Source organism: Nymphalis io, chromosome 30 (assembly GCF_905147045.1).
Source record: "Nymphalis io chromosome 30, ilAglIoxx1.1, whole genome shotgun sequence".
In the NCBI taxonomy this organism is placed as follows: domain Eukaryota; kingdom Metazoa; phylum Arthropoda; class Insecta; order Lepidoptera; family Nymphalidae; genus Nymphalis; species Nymphalis io.
Window position 1 is genome coordinate 6136838 of NC_065917.1, and position 15611 is coordinate 6152448.

Sequence of the window (15611 nt, forward strand, 5' to 3'; positions counted from 1 at the left end):
AGGAAAAAATCTAAATACAATGGTTACTTGTGAAAAAATTTCAACTTAGTACTGGTGCTTTGTAAACACAACAAATACCGCAATGGAAATTAATTCAATACACTTCAACAGAAAACTAGTAGAAAAATTTAAATGGCGAATATGCGTTTTCAGGACATAATATTTGGGACTGAGAGAACGTCGACCCTCGTATAATAAAATATCATTGAGAAAAGGCGATCAATTGGATGGACACTATCACAACCATATAAATAAATGATTGTATAGCGAGGCTAAGAAACCATATCGTATATATGGTGGAAAAAACAAATAATCAAGCGTACAATTAAATACTTCAATCGACGATGTTATATTCGTAAAATATTACGTACGCCCGCTGCGCTAGAACGCGTCTCGCACGCGCGACTAACACTGAACAAACACAAGACGTGTAAAAGTATTAATCTTTTTTAAAAACGTGACGTAGAGATGTGAAAAACCTCCAAACCCTCTCCATAATATGGGGGAGGGGGGGAGCATGTTATATATATATAGGTTGATATTCCTTATATTATCAATGGAAAATTTTACATGGACGTAACCAGATGCGAACCGGCGAGGAAACTTGTGACAGACACCCCGTCCAAATGTGCGTCCAGACTTAGTCACCACCATTCACTTAGGAGTCAACCGATGCAACAATGCCGTCAGACTTATAATTTGGACTCTTTTTTTTTTAAATTTATCCGACCATGCCTAATTTTTAGGCATAATAATATGTACTGAAACCATTATCCTAAGGTTTAAAAGCTATCATATAATATGAATGCAAACATATTTTTGAAATAAGCTATGTACAACGATGTGACAGTCAGGTAGTTGAGCGGGGACGGTTTGTCCGACACCTCAGTATTCAATTTGTGATGAATCACGTCAAGATACATATCAAATAAACTGACGTAAAAAATCAAGGTCAGCTTCTAGCGTCAGATGGACTATTCGATCGTTCGCCTTCATTAAACATAATGAACAAAAGCTAAGCGAACCAAGAGTAATAGAATGATAACGTCCCACTGCTGGGCTAAGGCCTCCTCTCCCTTTTGAAGAGAAGATTTGGTGCTTATTTCACCACGCTGCTCCAATGCGGGTTGGTAGAATACACATGTGGCAGAACTTCACCGTAAAGCACGAGATGAATTATCAACACAAATTAAGCACATGAAAATTCATTGTTGCTCGCTCGGTCTGAACCCACGATCATCGGTTAAGATTCACGCGTTCTAACCACTAGGTCATCTCGGCTTTTTTTAGCTCCAAACCTTCTCCTCAAAAAGCGAAAGGAGGCCAAGCAGTGGGACATTAACAGAGTAACATATCAAATCAATACGAACAAAAATCGTTTATCAACCGATATCCGATATTAAATGTTGTATCAGTCCTACTTTGTTTATTTACGTTCATACATCCGAAATCATCTTACACGCATTAACAACGGGTAGCGACATCTCGGGTTACAAGCGGCCTTTTTATCGGCCGCGATCGGTTAAGTCTAAAATACTGTACCATTGTAAGCAATTTAGGGTAAACGAACGTAGTATGATCGTATGTCAGTCAAAACTCTATAAGAATACGTACTTATGTGTTTTAAGTGAGATATAATAATTATAACAAGATATATAAATAATTTCTTGAATTAAACCTAACTGCACACAATATTCATCACTCATTGTTTGTTTTTTTTTTCTTGGCTTGAGCTGTCACACATTGACATAAGTCTGAAAACGATTTATTAAATTCGAAGCGTACTGACGTAGTCATATCCTATGATACATATATGTGATATAATGACATAGTTGTATTATTTTAGGTTTGCATTGTTTATTGTTATATATATATAACCTAAGATAATAACAACTATGTCATTATATCACACGGTTTTTTTTAAATTAACCATTAAGCTTTTATGTCATACACGATGAAAAATATATAGCTTAACAATAATAATATCCAACGAGAAAAACTTTAAAAATTGAACATGGATAGAAATTAATTTAAAATAATTCGATGTTTCAAGTCTTTCAGAAGTGGTAGTAGCGTATCGTAATCCCCGCTTCTATAATAATATCATAAACTAACTTATACCTTTCGTTTACTAGAATTTAAAAAATAACAAGTATTTAAATCTGACATATGACAAATTAAAAAATAAAAAATATAATAATCTAATTTTTTAAATAATGAATTTAATAGCAACGCCCTGTGTTTAGGGAATTACTATTATTTACCCCCCTCCAAATAAGCTTAAAGCTTGAGAGCGGGGATGACAATAGCTAATATTAGTTCAAATTTCGAACGCTAGGCGTCGTACTATCAGGTTCTAATAAGCCAACATTGTCAATATGCCCTGCATCGACCAAAATCTTTAAGACATTAATATCTTAAAGAAACCAATTTGATATATTTTTCTTTAAAGTTCTCGATGATATCTACACGCCCATAGCTTCGAGTAGGTCGGGAGCGTCCACGATGTACAACCCAGGCTCGATCTTCTCGCACCTGGTCACTTTCAGCTCACCCCGTCCCTCGTCGTCGACCTTCATGTGCGCCAGGGCCTTCGCCAGCATCTCCTCGGTCGGATTCTCCGGGAAACCTGTGGACCGGTCCCCTACGTTATTACGGTCGAAATCGGAAGCTACGCTACGTCTAAATGTATTTATACATAAAAAAAATTATATTTACTTTTTAACCACTTAAAATCAGTACGGATTCAATATATTTGTTTTAAAAAAATTCACGAGTATGAATTACTGTATGCACTGACCGCGCAGCTCGAGGTGCGTGGCGAGCGCGGGTCGCGCGCGCACGAAGTCGGGCATCATCTTGCGCAGGCGCGGCACGGGCACGGCGCGCATGTCGCCGCGGTCCACGGCGCACACGCGCGCGGCCGGCCCGCCCGCGCCGCGCACGTGCTCGCACACCACGCCGCGCACCCAGCGCTCCGCTGCCGGCAGATCGCGTGTTACAATTCAACACATCGAGACTCGTAGCCGTCGTCGCCACCCGCTTCGAGGAGCTCCTTACTTAACGATACATTTTAGGGTATCCACCCAGGCGAACATAAGAATAATTTCTAATTTAGGAGCTGGAACTTTCATCGGAAATGTCTTAAGAAAATTACAACATCCCCCTCCCCCGGAATGAGTAGACCCCACCCAGGGGCAAGATGTTTATAAATTAAAAGGCTTACATGGCGGACACTGAGCGACGCATAGTTCTTCAAGATTAGGTAAATACGGCTCACGACCGATCTCGCTGTTACAGTACTCGGTCATCTGAAAACATAGTACTAACTATTAGAACAAATTGTAATTCAACGTTAACTGGGGGTAGAGCTTTGTGCAAGCTCGTCTGGGTAGGTACTACCCACTCATCAGATATCCTACCGCAAAACTGCAGTACTTGGTATTATTGTGTTCCGGTTTTAAGGGTAAGAGAGCCAGTGTAATTACAGGCACAAGGGACATAACATCTTAGTTCCCAAAGTTGATGGCGCATTGGTGATGTAAGCGATGGTTAACATTTCTTACGATGCCAATGTCTATGGTCGTTGGTGATCACTTACCATCAGGTGGCCCATATGCTCGTCCGCCTTCCTATTCTATAAAAAAAAAGTTTTAGGATAGCTAGTTGTTTTTTTTTTTTTAAATAATAGATAGGCGAACTGTTTAATGGTTCTCCAGATTGACGAATAGTTGGCAATCGTACTGTCTGTCGGCAGAATGAATAGTTTATTGTTACGTACGCTATACTTGAAATTGACATCGGTTTGCTTACCTTTTATTAAAAGCCCTAACATTATTCCAGCCACACCATCCAGTGGCACAGTCTTGATTAAAACGTGAATATTACCTGTTCCGTAAGAGTCGTGAAGACTTCTTTGGCGTAAGGTAGGTCTTTCAGGCAAGCATTGACAGAACCAAAGCTAAGAACTGATACATCGAGGACATCGAGGTCACAGCCATCCTCTGGCAGCTCGAGGTGTTCCAGATCAGAGAACGTAAGGGTCGGTGACTCTGCAACAATTAGATAACATTGCAATATGTAACTTACTATGTATTTTTATTATTTCATATATGTATTTTTTTTTATTTATATCAAAGCTTACGAATGACATCCCCTCCACTATTCTCAAGCTTCTTCCATTCGGGAGTGCAGAGTTCCTCCAGTTTCTTGTTCATGGATTCTTTACTCTTACTGACTACTAAGTTCACTTCAGCTCCGCTCGGAGCCGACTTGGAGCCATCAGCAAGTGTCTAAAGCAAAAAAAAACACTTATATTATGATCAGAAACCTGACGCTATTTGCCTCGGAAGCTGTCATCGAGAATGCTCACCAGCGTCAGCTCGGTGGCGGTATCCTTAATGTCTTCGATGTACTCTAAGCCAGCCGCCGTCAGGCCGGTGACGCCCACTCGCAACTTCACCAGCGACACGACCGTCGGCTGAGACTCCAGGTTCAGTTCCGGCGGACATGCGTATATTGTTTCCTTCGTGTTTATATCAGTGTTGCCTGTTCAAATCGCAAAACATATTGCTAGACATTTATTAAATTCTATTAATTAAAATCGTACTCACCGATTGAGTACCTAACATAATAATTTACAAACTCAAAAAGTAGTTTTTTTATTCGATATGTACATTCAATATACTTTTTTTATGTTATATGTAGCAAATGGGCCACCTGATGATAAGTGGTCACCACCGCCCATAGACATTGGCGATGTAAGAAATAATAACCATTCCTTACATTGACAATTCACCACAAACCTTGGGAACTGAGATGTTATGTCCCGTGTGCCTATGTATAGCTCACTCATCCTTCAAACCGGAACGCAACAATACTAAGTAATGCTGTTTGGTGGTAGAATATCTGATGAGTGATTGGTACTCACCCAGACAGATATTCTACCGCAAAACAGCAATACTTGATATTGTTGTGTTCCGGTTTGAAGGGTGAGTGAGCCAGTGTAATTACAGGCACAAGGGACATAAAATCTTAGTTCCCAAGGTTGGTGGCGCATTGGATATGTAAGCGATGGTTGAAGGAAATTTCTAAGAGCGTTTCTGGTCTGGTTTAATGTCTAAGAGCGTTGGTGACCACTTACCATCAGGTGGCCCATATGCTCGTCCGCCTTCCTATTCTATATATATAAAAAAAAAAAAAAAAAAAAAAAAAAAAAAAAAAAAAAAAAAAAAAAAAAAGCCGGGCCTACCCAAAGCCCTCCCACTGGGTAAAACGTACTTATTTATTGTCGACATAAAAACTACCATTGATTCCATTCAATTACTATATATAAAGCTACTAAAATAAATATCCGAATTGAAAAAACCCTCACCAAATTCAATATACTCCAGCAAATATTTGTTCTGGTTAACATTTGTCCGTTTACACAGCGCTCTGTAGCAGTTCCCGTCCGTAAACTTGCCGATCACTACTTGTCCCTTCTGAGGTGGATCTTGCATTGGTTTCGCTGAAAAAAATAAAAAAAAACATATATAACTGGTGATCGTACGCGGCTTTGCCTTCTTTGATAACTTAAAACTTAAACTTGAGAATTATTTATATAATAAATAATATAAATTGACTAAATAATAAAAGATAAATAATATGTATGTATATAAAAGATTAATATTTTCTTTCACAAGAATAAAGAAGGAAAAACTTAAGAACAGAAACGGTATCACCAATTGGTGATCAGTAACAGCCTGTTAATGTCCCACAGCTAGGCTAAGGCCTCCTCTCCTTTTTGAGGAGAAGGTTTGGAGCTTATTCCACCACACTGCTCCAATGCGGGTTGGTAGAATACACTTGTGCAGAATTTCACTGAAATTAGACACATGCAGGTTTCCTCACGATGTTTTCCTTCACCGTCAAGCACGAGATGAATTATAAACACAAATTTAGCACATGAAAATACAGTGGTGCTTGCCCGGGCTTGAACCCACGATCATCGGTTAAGATTCACGCGTTCTAACCACTAGGCCATCTCGACTTACACTGAAACAAATATTATATCTAAGTTAAAACATTTTACACGATAACACAGAAATATAATAATGTCATTTATTTTTTTATATTATTTACGTCAAATTTAAAATAGTCCCTCCCGATTCCCATCCGACGCAAAGCTGCCCAAAATGCAGGACGCATTTCCGCGCTGTACGGCAAAATATCAAAATTAATATTATAAATAACTTATTTGAGAGTTAACAACCATACAACGATAAAAACGTAAGTTTACATGTATATTTGATTAATAACTTACTGGTGGTAGGGCTTTGTTTACTGGTGGTAGGGCTTTGTGCAAGCTCGTCTGGGTAGGTACCACCCATTCATCAGATATTCTACCGCAAAACAGCAATGCTTGATATTGTTGTGTTCCGGTTTGAAGGGTGAGTGAGCCAGTGTCATTACAGGCACAAGGGACATAAAATCTTAGTTCCCAAGGTTGGTGGCGTATTGGCTATAAGCAATGGTTGACATTTCTTACAATGCCAATGTCTAAGGGCGTTTGGTGACCACTTACTATCAGGTGGCCCATATACTCGTCCACCTTCCTATTCTAAAAAAAAAAAAAACTGTCTCGAGCACATAAGTAGGTAATCAGTACAAAATTATAATCACTAATAATTAATACCGTTCGTAAGGTTTTGAATTGACAAAAGTTATTTTCAAAGATAGACATTTAAAATTTTATTTAAAACGATTTTAACAGTTTTAAAACCACGAAGCTCAAAATAATGTCACTCTTGTACCTCTGTATACCTTTGCGAGGAATAATGTAATATAAGAGGTGGCCTGACAGTCAAAATACTGTCAACATTGATTTTTGCCGGTAATCAAGATTGTCAATAAGTCAACCGCCTCCCACTACATTATCTATCCAAACGATCTCGCACATAATCTGACTAATGGAAAATCTTTAATCAATTTTCATTTCATTTTTCCGTTCACAATAAAAGTTGGCACATATATATATTAAGTGTTTAAGGGGGTTCACTGTAACCCGGGAAACCCCCTTTACGTATTGAAAGGTCGTATAAGCGTGGCAACGGTCGAGCGTCACTGTTTACGTTTTTGGTGTATATTCTAGGCACACGGCCACATACAGCTCTTTTTTTTTTTGTCGCACCACTAAAAAATGGAATTCTTTACCAGCACACGTGTTCCTCTCCTCTTACAACCTGGGTTCCTTCAAACGAGGCGTGAAGATTCATCTTGCGGACCGGCAAGGCGGGGGGCGGCTAGTGCAGAACATTCTCGACTGTACTAGCCGTCGTCGCGTTTGGACTCCACTTCCAATTACCATCAGGTGGAGTCGAGTCATTTGCTTTGCAATAAATAAACAAACTTACCCGTCATACCGTACTGCAGTACGTCTTGCAGGATGCCGTCATATTTTCTAAGCGAGTCCTTGTCGCTCGGACGTACGAAGATAGAGTCCATGGCGGTCCCGTCGACGAGCAGCACCGACGTATTGTTGATCAGATCCGGACGCTGCACGACCGGTATTACTACAGCTGAAAATAAAATACAAAATAACTTTTATTCATATAATTGATACGCGATAATTTATCTGTACCATAATCTGTTGAAAGCCATAAATCATAAGCCGAGATGGCCTAGTGGTAAGAAGGCGTGAATCTTAACCGACGATCGTGGGTTCAAACCCGGGCAAGCACCACTGAATTTTCATGTCCTTAATTTGTGTAAAAAACCCGCATTGGAGCAGCGTGGTGGAATAAACACCAGAAAAACCTTCTCCTCAAAAAGGGAGAGGAGGCCTTAGCCCAGCAGTGGGACATTAACAGGCTGATACTGTTACTGTTTACTGTTATAATCTGTTGTTAAAGCCATTTGAAATGAACGTATGACGTCAGTTGTCGTTTGTAAATACCGTCAGAAAAACATAATAAACAAAAAAAATAGTTACTTATTTTTTTCATGTTTACTGTATTTTAAGTCAATAAGTGATAAAATATGAAAATTGGTAGAGTTGTACTCGGATAATACTTAAGTAAACGATTATGTTTTGATAGGGAGTTATTTGGTAGATGATTTACCTTTTGTCCCATTACTGGGCACAGCATAGTCCACTTGCGGCTTCCACCTCGAGACTACGCCCTCGCCGACCGAAGACCCAGTTTCCGTGTCCTCCAACAGCACTTTGAAGCCATCCTCGGTTTTAGAGATCACGGTGCATTTCAGACTGTTGCCGATCTAGAAATAAATTAACAATTATTTAATTTTTTTAATTTGATTACTATTTGGCATTTAGATTTACATATAGCATACTCAATAATCTTTTAACAATACAGTTAACAAAATAATTACAATGGTTATCTATCTAACATAGAATATAATACTAACCCTAATCTACGCAATAGACTATGTAAATTTGATTAATGACCTCATTTTAATTATTATAATTTAATTTTATATAAATTATTATTCAAAATAAATTCTGTCAATCAATTAATCGAATTCTCGATTTACTTCATACATGTTCAAATTCTATAACTGAGGAATTCGGTCAATTTAGACCATTACTTCGTGGAGACGACTCCGATTTAATATTTAAGTCGAAACTAACAAGTTAAAACTATTCTTTAAATTTTTTAGACAATTAAAGTGAATTAATTTAGTTGTAAATCATCATCAAGGGTGCCGTTAGAAATTTCAACTTCTAAACATACAACTAGGGCTACTAACATGCCTTAACACGTGACACGGTTTCGGAGGGCCATGATTGAGACTCAAGCCAATTGTAGGGGTCCTATGTGTGCTTCTTGTAACTAAACCTCCTTATGGCATTGTCATCTTTGTTGACGGAAGAAGTATTTATATAAACGAGCGAACGAAACGTAATCGCGATTCAGAAATGTGTTTACTACCTGCACGTTCTTCGCTTCGAGAACACAGCAAAACTCCGGTATGTTCTCGTACTTGGACGTCATACGTTTACACTTGTCGCTCGACGATATCGTGACCACCTTGCTGGAATCGATCAGAGCCGCCTGTGAGGCGTTGAGCAGCTTCGCTCTATACCAGGCTCCGTCTTCCGGGTTGCAGTAGGAAAATAGTTCCCCAGGGTTCGGTCTAAGAAATAAAATATTCAATACTTTATTCAAGAATATAAGATTCTACCGCTAAACAGCAATACTTTTTTTTTTTTTATAGAATAGGAAGGCGGACGAGCATATGGGCCACCTGATGGTAAGTGGTCACCAACGCTCTTAGACATTGGCATTGTAAGAAATGTCAACCATCGCTTACATATCCAATGCGCCACCAACCTTGGGAACTAAGATTTTATGTCCCTTGTGCCTGTAATTACACTGGCTCACTCACCCTTCAAACCGGAACACAACAATATCAAGTATTGCTGTTTTGCGGTAGAATATCTGATTAGTGGGTGGTACCTACCCAGACGAGCTTGCACAAAGCCCTACCACCAGTTCCAATACGTAGGAATGTTCTGTGCTGGTTTGAAGGGTGAGTAAACCAGTATACGATTAGTTCCCAGGTTGGTGGCGCATAGACGATATAAAGGATGGTTAATATCCCATACAGTTCCAATATCTATGGGCGGCCCTGACCACTTACCATCAAATGGGTCATTTGCCAGTCTACCTACATATTTTATATTAAAAAAAAAAATCATAAACCTAACATTTTAACCGTTAACTAGTTTCGAAAATTTTTAATATAGTTTTTAGTGATTATTATTAATTATTTACTTATGCTTTCTAACTCACGCGTTCTAACCACTGGGGTTCAAACCCGGGCAAGCACCACTGAATTTTCATGTGCTTAATTTGTGTTTATAATTCATATCGTGCTTGACGGTGAAGGAAAACATCGTGAGGAAACCTGCATGTGTCTAATTTCATCAAAATTCTGCCACATGTGTATTCTACCAACCCGCACTGGAGCAGCGTGGTGGAATAAGCTCCAAACCTTCTCCTCAAAAAAGGGAGAGGAGGCCTTAGCCCAGCAGTGGGATATTTACAGGCTGTTACTGTTGACGGCGAAGGAAAACATCGTGAGGAAACCTGCATGTGTCTAATTTCATTGAAATTCTACCACATACGTATTCTACCAACCCGCATTGTAGCAGCGTGGTGGAATAAGCTCCAAACCGTCTCCTCAAAAGGGAGAAGAGGCTTTAGCCCAGCAGTGGGACATTAACAGGCTGCTACTATACCTACTTATTTGCGTAAGTTAACGACAATCTCCTGATCTATCCGGTTCGGTAGAAATCGTCTTTTTGATGTTAATATTAATTGCTTTCAAATATTTACATGAGAAGGCGTTTTCACCTAGCTCATACAGCGTACATTTCAAATGTAACTCGTTTCGTAAAAAAAAATCTTTTTTTTCCCCTCAATAATAATGTATAAAAATAATGTATAAATTTTTGTTTTTAACGTCTTTTTCTTTATGTATGTAATCAAATAATTAATATTCAAAAATTTTAAATGTTCTCAGATTTATATTTCAATCATTTTATACCAATCAAGTGATAATTTTATAATAATTTAACTCTTAATGTCTTTTCTATGTTTATTGTATTTGTTATAAATATTTTTGATTTTTAAAATTATTATTTTTTTTTTTGTTAACTCGAAATGTTGATATATTTTGCAACACCTACAATTTAGGAGACACTTGATTTGTATAACGACATGTTTAAATACGCAATTGTATTTATTAGTGTACTTCTTGCTGGTGTTGATATTATAATAAATAAATAAATAAACTCACTTATGTAGAGCCGTTTCAGCGTCGCAATCAGCCGAGTAGTCGGCGCAGAGCAGTTGATAGTCTTGCTCGCTCGCCTCGTGCAAAGAGAGACAGATATATCCGTCCGACTTGCTCTTACAGTCGGCTGCCTTCGCGTCCACCGACAGGAGCGCCGAGTCGCCGATCGAGAGTTTTTCCACCACGTAGCTGGAAAGGAACGGGTTTTTTTAAAGCTTCTGGTCTTATAATATGCAACTAAAATGCAACATTATCTCATAATTAAAATATATTTTAATCGTTTGAAAGTTGGTATCAATGATGTAGTGACGACCCTTATAAAAATCGATTTAATTTTAACAAAAAAAACGATTAACATTTATTGACCGGAGTAAGGAATTTGAATCTAGACCATAGGATCTGCAGCCCTATAAGCTGATGATGCCCTCCTAACCGATTTTCGCCACAGAGGTCGTTCTCAAGGGAGGAGACACGACCGAAAATAGTATTAATTTTTTTTCTCATTGTAATTTTTTCAAACTAATAACTTTTTACTGGCCCGAATCGGGAATTGAACCATTAACTCCGAGTTTACATCAAGCCACTAGATCAACCATGTATATATACATACACATGCAAAAGCTAACAAATAAGAAATTAATGAAGATAGAACTAACTTCTTGGGGACAAACTTCCTCGTCGGAGTCGTGTCGTTGACTGTCAGCGCTTTGGTCGTCCTCTTGACCTCTTGTTCTTTATTCGGCTTCGGCGCTTCCGGCTCAGCGGCGGCTGGTTTCTTGTGGACGGGGAACTTTGGTTTCTCATTCGGTGCTGACGATTTCATCGGCGACGGTTGTTTTGGTTCCGTCTTCGTTTTTGTTTTTTTTTGTTCTGTATCAAGAATGAAAATGATAATTTATTAAATTTATCAATAAATAAATAAATAAATAACAGCTGATAAGTTAAAAAAAGATAACAATCCTAAGCAATATCAAAGTTTAATTAAGTTATTACGTTCAAACTGCCATCGACCAATATTTTCGTTCATAAGCAAAGCATTTAATTTTTGACGAGCCGGTCGGCGTGGACGGTAGATACTTGCCTTTCACGCCGAAGGTTGTGGGTTCGAATTCCACCCAGGACAGACATTTGTGTGCATGAACATGTCTGTTTGTCTCGAGTCTGGGTGTAATTATCTATACAAGTATGTATTTACAAAAGAAAAGTAGTATATGTAGTATATCAGTTGTCTGGTTTCCATAGTACAAGCTCTGCTTGGTTTGAGATCAGATGGTGAATGATGGTGAAGTGTGTGAATCGTGTCCCAGGATATTATTATTTATTTAAATTGGATTTAATTTCATGATTTATAAAAAAAAACATTACTTAACCAAACCCCCCCCCCCCCTCCAAAACAACTTTGGCCTAGTATTACGCGATAGCATTGATCGAGTTCTCGTATAATAATCTATGTGTTCGCGTAAAAATTGCGTTTTCAATGTCCGCTTTTAAGTGCAAATAAAGCGGTTATAACTAGTTAAGTAGAACAGCGTTGTATTATAAATAAAGGTAAATTGATCAAGAACTGTTTATAGTGCGTAATACAGCGGAACAATTAGAAAATCGCATGCAATTTGTGAATCAATTGTTTTATTTACCTTTACTCCTACTCCGATTGGAATATGCTACTGGTGGTAGGGCTTTGTGCAAGCTCGTCTGGGTAGGTACCACCCACTCATCAGATAATCTACCGCAAAACAGCAATACTTGATATTGTTGTGTTCCGGTTTGAAGGGTGAGTAAGCCAGTAATTACAGGCACAAGGGACATCACATCTTAGTTCCCAAGGTTGGTGGCGCATTGGCTATAAGCGATGGTTGACATTTCTTACGATGCCAATGTCTAAGGGCGTTTGGTGACCACTTACCATCAGGTGGCCCATATGCTCGTCCACCTTCCTATTCTATAAAAAAAAAATATATATGGTATATGTACATATATTTCTATATATTTTTAGCCACAACCATGCCCAAGATTGGGATCCAATGAGAATATATATATATATATATATAATAGCACATGTACAAACCTTAGTGATTTTTTAGCTGCTATCATTATGTTAAATATTGTCCTGTTATTTTAAATGGATAACATAAAAACAAAAAAAAAACAATGAAAACTCGACAAACGCGTTGCAATACCACGACGAAGAAGCCAAGTCTATGCCTCACCTTTCGGCTCGAAGCTCTCCTCCTCGTTCCGACCGGTCGCATTGTTCGCTGTGTCCTGTTGCATCGGACGCCTAAAGTTTCGATTCTTGAAGCTCATGTTACCGCGATACGATTTATTTTGATAAGAGTTCTGTAAGTAAATAAAAAAATCCATATAATAATAATATTTAAATAAAGAAACGGAAATAGCACTACAAAGTTAGTTTGCGAAAGAGAGATATTTATAAAGTTTATACGTATAAATGTAAACTCGCCATGGATTGAAATTCGTACTGTTAAAGTGCGACCATAAACAAACGTTTTTTTTTTACATAAATGACCAAAAAAGTAGTACAATGCTTTATGGGTTAAATTTTTGTCGTGGACGATTTTCGTCCCAAGCTGAGTTCCACGCTAACAAAACCGCTGGTTCAGCTAGTTATTTAATATATTTAATTATACTGTTAGTATCTTAAATAACTAAAAAAAATATATAAAAATTACCACAAGAAACCGTTTCGTTTTAAGAAACGATATTTTCGACAAAACCTACACGTCAAAAACACCATGTTTTTATAATACATTAATTCGCTCACTCTATTCTGCATGTCGGGCGTTTTCGCATCTTCGCGTTTTTCCTGACCCCTCGCATTCATGCTCTTGCTCGACGAGTGCGGACGTCGTAGAGGAGCCACCTGCACCGGCGGTTGAACCGCTGGCTTGACGCTAAGGAAGAATTATATTTATTTAATACAAAACATTGATCTTAATCAAATTATGGGGAGGAGGTATGTTACTTTCGATACTTGGTAGTAAAAATAAGATCTCTTTTCTCACTTTTATAATCTAATGGATCAGCCGACACAAAGGATGAGGTAGAGGAAGGTGCACAAGACAAACATATTTACGTGTTATTTGTGTTTTTGGAGATATTTTAACCCAAACAACTTCCCAGCTTCGAGCTGCTAAGCATTTTTTTTATAGTATAGCTAGGCGGACGAGCATATAAGCCACTTGATGGTAAGTAGTCACCAACGCCCATAGACATTGGCATTGTAAGAAATGTTAACCTTCGCTCACATCAACAATGCGCCACCAACCTTGGGAACTAAGATGTTATGTCCCTTGTGCCTGTAAATACGCTCACACCCTTCAAACCGGACACAACAATACCAAGTGCTGCTGTTTTGCGGTAGAATATCAGATGAGTGGGTGGTACCTACCCAGACGAGCTTGCACAAAGCCCTACCACCAGTAGAAAGGTAAAGTATGCACACGTCGAAATCTATCATAATATTATAAATACTAAAATAACATTCGTCTGTTACGCTTTCACATCTAAAGCAACGAACAGATTCGTTATTAAGCAAATTTGAACTCCAAGAAAGGTAGGAAGGTATAGTGTAACTTTTTTATGTCTAACTCCGAGGAGTTAGTGGACCCCCTAACACGATGGTAAAGCCGCAGGCAAACACTAGTAGCATATATCCGTTGATTTTCACGACTGACACATTGAGCGAGTTTCAAATGAGTCTTATATTCGAACCAAGAAATCCCATATGGTAACATACTTTTACTAATGGTACTTATTTAAATAAAATAAAACAATTAGCACTTACGCTGTTTCAACTTCTACGCCTTTCGCGTCGTCTTTAATTTCGTTTAAACTAAAAAACAAATAACATAGCGAATAAAAAAAAAAAAAAATCATAACTAGATAATCGGAAGCAATAAATAATAATAATAAATGTTTATTTACAGATAAATATCCATACAAGCCCGGACGGCCCAGTGGTTAGAACGCGTGAATCTTAACCGACGATCGTGGGTTCAAACCCGGGCAAGCACCACTGAATTTTCATGTGCTTAATTTGTGATTATAATTCATCTCGTGCTTGACGGTGAAGGTAAACATCGTGAGGAAACCTGCATGTGTCTAATTTCATTGAAATTATGCCACATGTGCATCCTACCAACCCGCATTGGAGCAGCGTGGTGGAATAAGCTCCAAACCTTCTCCACAAAAGGGAGAGGAGGCCTTAGCCCAGCAGTGGGACATTAACAGGCTGTTACAGTTACAGTACAGTATCCACAGTGTTAGTTACAAGCTTAAAAACTATGTTAGTAGATATATTAACTATTATTTAGCATACATAAGGGGTCTAAAACAAGGCACGGTAGTATGCGCAAGCAATCCCGTGACGTCCCCCGACAAGACGGAGTGGGTACCGCTGGTTTTTTAGTGGGTATTCCGGCGCCTTCAGCGCCGGCGAGTCCCACATACCCCCCCCCCACCTCATGTGGGGGAAACACATAAATGTGTTTTTTCAGCGAGAAAAAAAAGGGGTCTAAAACAACGAGTTGAAACATGAAGTTCCCCCAATTATTAACAAATCGATTATCCATTTTCAGCATCAATGTATTCGGGATACCGTTAGAAACTCCGCGAATCCTAGTCATTAGAGACGCTGCTCTCTTTCTAATGATGGCATAGAAGTCACCCACACGGGCTTCAGCAAACATCAGGGATGCACTACAAAAGAGCGGCAATCCCAATAGTATCCTGAATGCATTGTTATACTGTACGCGCAGAGCATTGAAGGCCCCCTGCGTATACTT

At 38.6% G+C, this 15611-nt stretch overlaps 1 protein-coding gene across 1 annotated transcript in view; it reads right to left on the minus strand.

Moving 5' to 3' along the window:
• Positions 1–1932: 1932 nt before the first annotated feature.
• Positions 1933–15611, minus strand: part of LOC126779881 (uncharacterized) — a 47730-nt gene continuing 34051 nt past the window's right edge. Inside the window, exons 11-25 of the mRNA XM_050504016.1 lie at positions 14612–14659; positions 13589–13718; positions 13014–13143; positions 11460–11673; positions 10807–10992; positions 8934–9138; positions 8103–8259; positions 7395–7559; positions 5375–5509; positions 4373–4548; positions 4145–4292; positions 3889–4052; positions 3227–3311; positions 2801–2980; positions 1933–2629 (exon numbers count right to left, since the gene is read on the minus strand). Coding sequence (XP_050359973.1) covers positions 2466–2629; positions 2801–2980; positions 3227–3311; positions 3889–4052; positions 4145–4292; positions 4373–4548; positions 5375–5509; positions 7395–7559; positions 8103–8259; positions 8934–9138; positions 10807–10992; positions 11460–11673; positions 13014–13143; positions 13589–13718; positions 14612–14659 — 2287 coding nt within the window. The 3' untranslated portion in view covers positions 1933–2465. The remainder of the gene's footprint in view (positions 2630–2800; positions 2981–3226; positions 3312–3888; positions 4053–4144; positions 4293–4372; positions 4549–5374; positions 5510–7394; positions 7560–8102; positions 8260–8933; positions 9139–10806; positions 10993–11459; positions 11674–13013; positions 13144–13588; positions 13719–14611; positions 14660–15611) is intronic.